General features: G+C 54.5%; 1 protein-coding gene across 1 annotated transcript; it reads right to left on the bottom strand.

The window, feature by feature from the left end:
- Positions 1–1,042: 1,042 nt before the first annotated feature.
- LOC138071690 (melanoma-associated antigen 10-like) lies at positions 1,043–5,245 on the bottom strand. Its single transcript, XM_068963151.1, has 4 exons — positions 5,117–5,245; positions 3,889–4,254; positions 1,973–2,236; positions 1,043–1,918 (listed from the first exon to the last, which is right to left on the bottom strand). Exons 1-4 carry the CDS (start codon positions 5,243–5,245, stop codon positions 1,043–1,045), a joined length of 1,635 nt encoding a protein of 544 aa, XP_068819252.1.
- Between the last annotated feature and the right edge of the window lie 235 nt (positions 5,246–5,480).

Raw genomic sequence — 5,480 nt, forward strand, 5'->3', positions numbered from 1 at the left:
GGTCTCTAAGAGTAAGAAATGACTGAGCAACTTCACTTTCACGTTTCACTTTCATGCATTGGAGAAGGAAATGGCAACCCACTCCAGTGTTCTTGCCTGGAAAATCCCAGGAATGGGGGAGCCTGGTAGGCTGCTGTCTATGGGGTCGCACAGAGTCGGACATGACTGAAGCGACTTAGCAGCAGCCGCAGCAGCAGCAGCAAGACACACCGTCTGCAGGTCTGAGGGCTGCCCCCACCCAGGTTCATTTCCATCACCTCCCATAGAAGAAACCCCAGCTTCCCAAAGCCCCAAATCGCCCTGGCTCAGGCACCGACATTTGAGGGCTCCTCCTGGAGTCCCACCACCCTGCCCTATGTTTCCTTGTTCAGTGGGACTAGGGGACATCTTTCCACCTTCCTCGTGTGACTGTGGCTCCTGGACCATCGCTCTAGGTGTAGGGGTGCCCTGCTTTTCCCAGTGTCCCCACTGCTAACACAGGGCCTTCCACAGAGCAGAGGCTCCATGAAGGTTTTTGGAATAAATGAACCAGTGAGCAGAGATTTCATTTATTACTCTTTTATTTCTTCTACATCCTTGAATAAGCTAAAAAAATCCAAGTACATATCTTAATGTGACAGAATAGACTAAAAGTGAGAATTAAAAAGTAAACCACTTAGTTTTTTCCTCTGTTCTACTAAGTTCTTTCACATTTTCAAGGAAATTCTTATCCTAATGCTGTCTTATTACAGAGTACAAATAAAATGAAAGGTTTCCCAGTTTGTCTTAAAATAGCAAAATTCTGTATCCTAAACTGAAAAAAAAAGCTAAATGTGCCAATGTCATGCATAAACCTAGATTTTGAGAATAACAGAATTTCTAGTTGAGTAACAGCATTTTAAGATGCCAAAAAATAAAAGAAGATCAAGTTCAAAGTCACCTCAGTGGAAGAGAAACACAAAGATGCTATTTACTACGATTCCCTTGCCCCCAGTCTGTCCCTCTACTAGTTAGATCATTGACTGCCCTCTTAAAGCACAGAGTGAAGAATCTGCCTTGGACTTCACTCAGGGCAGAAGCTGCTAGATGGGGCACTAGAACTTTCACTGGCCATGGCACTAGTATCATCCGTGGTGGTAATTCCAGATTGGGCTCTCTCTTCCTGCTGTCTCAACGCCTCCTCATACCACAGAGGGAAGGCTCTAGGGTCACTTCCACTGATCTTAGCCAAAAACTCCAGGAGAGTCATCTTGCAGATCTCCGCGTGGGCCCGGGGACCCCACAGAAACTCATAGCGGGCAGGATCACTGTTGGGCACCTGTCGGTACTCGAAGTACTGCTCCTGCACCAACACTCTGGTAATAAGCTCCCTGGGCTCCCCATAGATAAAGTGATCTGTCCCATCATATACCCCCATCACATTCAGTACTTCCCACACCTTCTCCTCAGAGACACAGTCACCCTCCAAAAAGATCATGCTCAGGATAACTATCAGAATACCGTTCTTGGGCATGGTCTCCCCATCGCTCATCATCCCATCGCAGGTGAGGCCCAGGCTAGTGACCAGGGCATAGGAGTCGTCGCTGGGGTCCACTTCCTTCACATCCACGCCAAACGCCAGCTGCAGGCACTCCGAGGCTTCTCTGAAGATCTCAGGGAAGTGATCCTGGTAATCTTTGATGACGACATTCAGCATTTCCGCCTTTGTGGTCAGCTCCTTAGTGCGATACTTGAGGAGCAGAAACTCTACCAGATCAGCCACCTTGTCATTAATCGCATTTCTGGGCAGGGACTCAGCATTTGGCAGAGCCTGAGAGGTGCTCAGACTCTCCTCTTTTTGGCTGCTGGAGCCATCCTCGGATTGGCTCATTGGAGAAGCAACAGCAGTGGGAGAGAGAAAGGAACTCGGAGGGTTCTGTGAAGGACCCTGGGAAGGATCCTGGGAAAGACCCTGGGAAGGATCCTGGGAAGGACCCGGGGGCCCAGGAATAACATTAAGCTCCTCCTCTGGGGAGCTCAAGATCAGAGGATAGAAAGAAGAAGAGGAAGAGGAAGAGGAAGAGGAAGAGGAGGAAGGAAATGAGGAGGAGCAGGTGGAGGATGAGGACGTATCCTCTTCCACAACTGCAAGAACACTTTGGGTCTCACTGCCTTCCTCAAGCACGCAGCGCCTTCGCTTTGAAGCATGAGACATGATGACTGGTTTCCGGCAACAGACAGGAGTGTGGGCAGAGGTAACAGATGGGGGACCACGGGCCTGGGGGAGAGAGAGGATGAGAGCAGCCTCAGCTGAGAAACAAACCCTGGGTGGTCTGACACAAGCCACTTACAAGTCTCCTCTCGAGCGGTGCTCTTGGACGGAACAGGGGCACTCCTCCTGGGTGGCCTGTCTGCTGGCTACCCAAAGAAGGAAGGGCAGGGGCTCCCCAGGATGCAGTCAGCCCATCCCGAGGTTCCAGGGTTCACATGGTGGGGGGACTTGAGCCTTGTGGGTTCCCCTCTGTTCTGGGATAGGGGGCCTCTGGTGCACACTCAGGGCACTCTCCTTACCTTGACTCCTGGTTCTGCCTGGACCTCCTCTGCTCTCTGACCTCAGGACACCGGCCTCAGACCTCCACCTTCACCTCCTGGTTCCTGGAGCTCCTGTGACAGAAATGGAGGGGACACCTCGAGGGTAGACTGTGGCACAGCCCTGGGCCGGCCTTCTGTGATGGTTCGAAGGGTGGACTCTGTGAGGTCTCCCCAGTTGTGCAGTGGGAGGTCCCATCAGGGTTCCCTTGTAGTGCCCACTTTTCCTCTGACACGGCCTAGACCTTCCCCTTTGGGGACCTGCAGGGAAACTCAGAACAAGACCCGAGTCTGAACAGAAAGCGCTAAGGGGCCCCACATGTGGCCGCACCTGCCCAGGGCTTCCCTCAGGTCCTAGGCTGGGAAGATGCTCGGTTCAACTCCTCCTCACCTCCCGCCTGCCCTCCCAGCATTGCCCACAGGGGAGGGAGTCTGCTCAGTCCTCCCTCGGAGTCCAGGGAGTTCACCCTCTGTAGATTTGAAGCCTCCACACTCTGCCCAAACACCTCACCTCCCGAGACCCTAAGCCAGAGGTCAAGAAAATGCTCACCCTGCTCACCCCGCTCTAGGGCCTCCAATAGCCCCCACAAGGGACAGGATCCCTGCCTCCCTATTGCGGTATAACCACCTCAGTCATTCCTCACATGGAACCTAGACTCCAGGCAGGACTGGGGATTGTCCTGTCTGCCATTTTGAGACCCCCACAGCTTTCACAAAGTCCCCCGTCTCTCTGAGACCCAGATGTCAGGAAATGCTGCATGTGGCCATCCTGTCTGGGGACTACAGGGTCCCCTCTGTTCAGGGGTCCAGCTCCCTTTAGTCCTCCCTCAGTGGTCTACCCCACCTAGAGTCCTCCCAGGGCTGACAGCAGGGGCAGGAATCTGGGGTCTTCACCTTGACTCCTGGTAGGACCGGGGTTCTGTCCTCTCCCTACCTGAGACCTGGCTCCTCACACCAGGTCCCCAGTCTCTCTGAGACCCGCATGTCAGGAAGTCAGGACAGGCCTAGTGTGCTCTTCTCACCCCAGGGTCTCCCAGAGCCAACTACCGGGGCGGGGATCTGTGGGCTTCCTTCAATCCTCCCTCGGGGTCCCCTTAGTCCTCCCTCAGGACCTTACCTTGTCTCCAGGCAGCACCCGGGATTCTCTCCTCGACCCAAATGAAGCCCCGCCTTTTATACCAGTTCCCCAGTCTCTCCGAGGCCCGGATGTCAGGAAGTCAGGACAGGCCTAGTGTGCTCTTCTCACCCCAGGGTCTCCCAGAGCCAACTACCGGGGCGGGGATCTGTGGGCTTCCTTCAATCCTCCCTCGGGGTCCCCTTAGTCCTCCCTCAGGACCTTACCTTGTCTCCAGGCAGCACCCGGGATTCTCTCCTCGACCCAAATGAAGCCCCGCCTTTTATACCAGTTCCCCAGTCTCTCCGAGGCCCGGATGTCAGGAAGCCCGCCCCCTGTACCAGGTCCCCAGTCTGAGACCCGGATGTCAGGAAGCCCGCCCCCTGTACCAGGTCCTTAATCTGAGACCCGGATGTCAGAAAGCCCGCCCCCTGTACCAGGTCCTTAGTCTGAGACCCGGATGTCAGAAAGCCCGCCCCCTGTACCAGGTCCTTAGTCTGAGACCCGGATGTCAGAAAGCCCGCCCCCTGTACCAGGTCCTTAGTCTGAGACCCGGATGTCAGAAAGCCCGCCCCCTGTACCAGGTCCTTAGTCTGAGACCCGGATGTCAGGAAGTCAGACCATGTCTATTGGGCTCATCCTACTCCAGGGCTGCCCAGGGCCGACAACAGGAATGGGCTTCTATAAGGTCTCCTCTGTCTGGGGTCCAGGGTCCCCTCAGTCCTCCCTCAGGGGCTTCAGCTTGACTCTCAGCAGAACCTAAGATTCTCCCCTCTGCCCATCTGAGGCCTCAGTCTCTGAGATTCGGATGTGAAAGTCAGGACTTGCTGCCAAGGTGCCTATCCCCCAACCAGGGGCCTCCCAGGGCCAGGAATTTGGGGGGGTCCCCTCTGTTTGGGGTCCAGAGTCCCCTCAGTCCTTGCTTAGGGTCCTTACCTTGACTCCCAGCAGGACATGGGATTCTCTTTTCTGCCCTGCTGAGCCCCCAGCCCTTATACCAGGTCCCCAGTCTTTCTGAGACCTGGATGTCAGAAATGGATGATGCATATGGTCATCCCACCCCAAGGTCCCTCAGGGTCTTCCTTCAGGTCCTTACATATCTTCCTGTCTGTCAAGGCCTGGGACTCCTCCATCTGCTGACTGAAGGATGCACACCCAAGACCAAACGAACCCTATTTCAGTATCCCAAGGCAAAATGATGTAATACTAAATCCAGTCAGATGCCTGGGCTGACAGCACCGGATATGTTGGGGGATCCCCTCTGTTTTGGAGTCTACTGTCCCATCAGTCCTCCCTCAGGGTCCTCACCTTGAATACTGACAGTTCTTGGGTCCTCTCCTCTGCTTACCTGAGTCCAGGCCTGCCAGCTCGATGTTTTTCCCTCCTTTAGACCATTTTACCCAGCAGAAGACAGAGGCCACTGTATCAGGCTACAGCTTGTTGGGGCCTCCCTACACTGATAGCAGGGGCAGGGTGGAGCTGACCTCTGTTCGGAGGTTCAAGGTGCCTCCAGTCCTTCCTCAGGGTCCTTGTCTTGACTCCTGGCAGGTTCTGGAACTCCTTTCTTTGCTGATCTGAAGACATATCCCTCTATCCAAGCCTCACTCCCCTGAGACGTTCATTTTCTACTTCCCCAGAAGGAAGTCAGAGGCTTCCACATCTCTCTGACTTGGCACCTATGGGGGCTGACTGCAGGGACAGGGTAAAGCTGGGACCCCTCTCTTCCAGTCTGGGAGATTCCTTCATTGCTCCTTCAATATCCTCACCTTGACTTGTGACAGGGCCTGAGACTCTTCCCTCTTGTGACCTGAGCCTGTCC

Source organism: Capricornis sumatraensis, chromosome X, assembly GCF_032405125.1.
Source record: "Capricornis sumatraensis isolate serow.1 chromosome X, serow.2, whole genome shotgun sequence".
Lineage (NCBI taxonomy): Eukaryota > Metazoa > Chordata > Mammalia > Artiodactyla > Bovidae > Capricornis > Capricornis sumatraensis.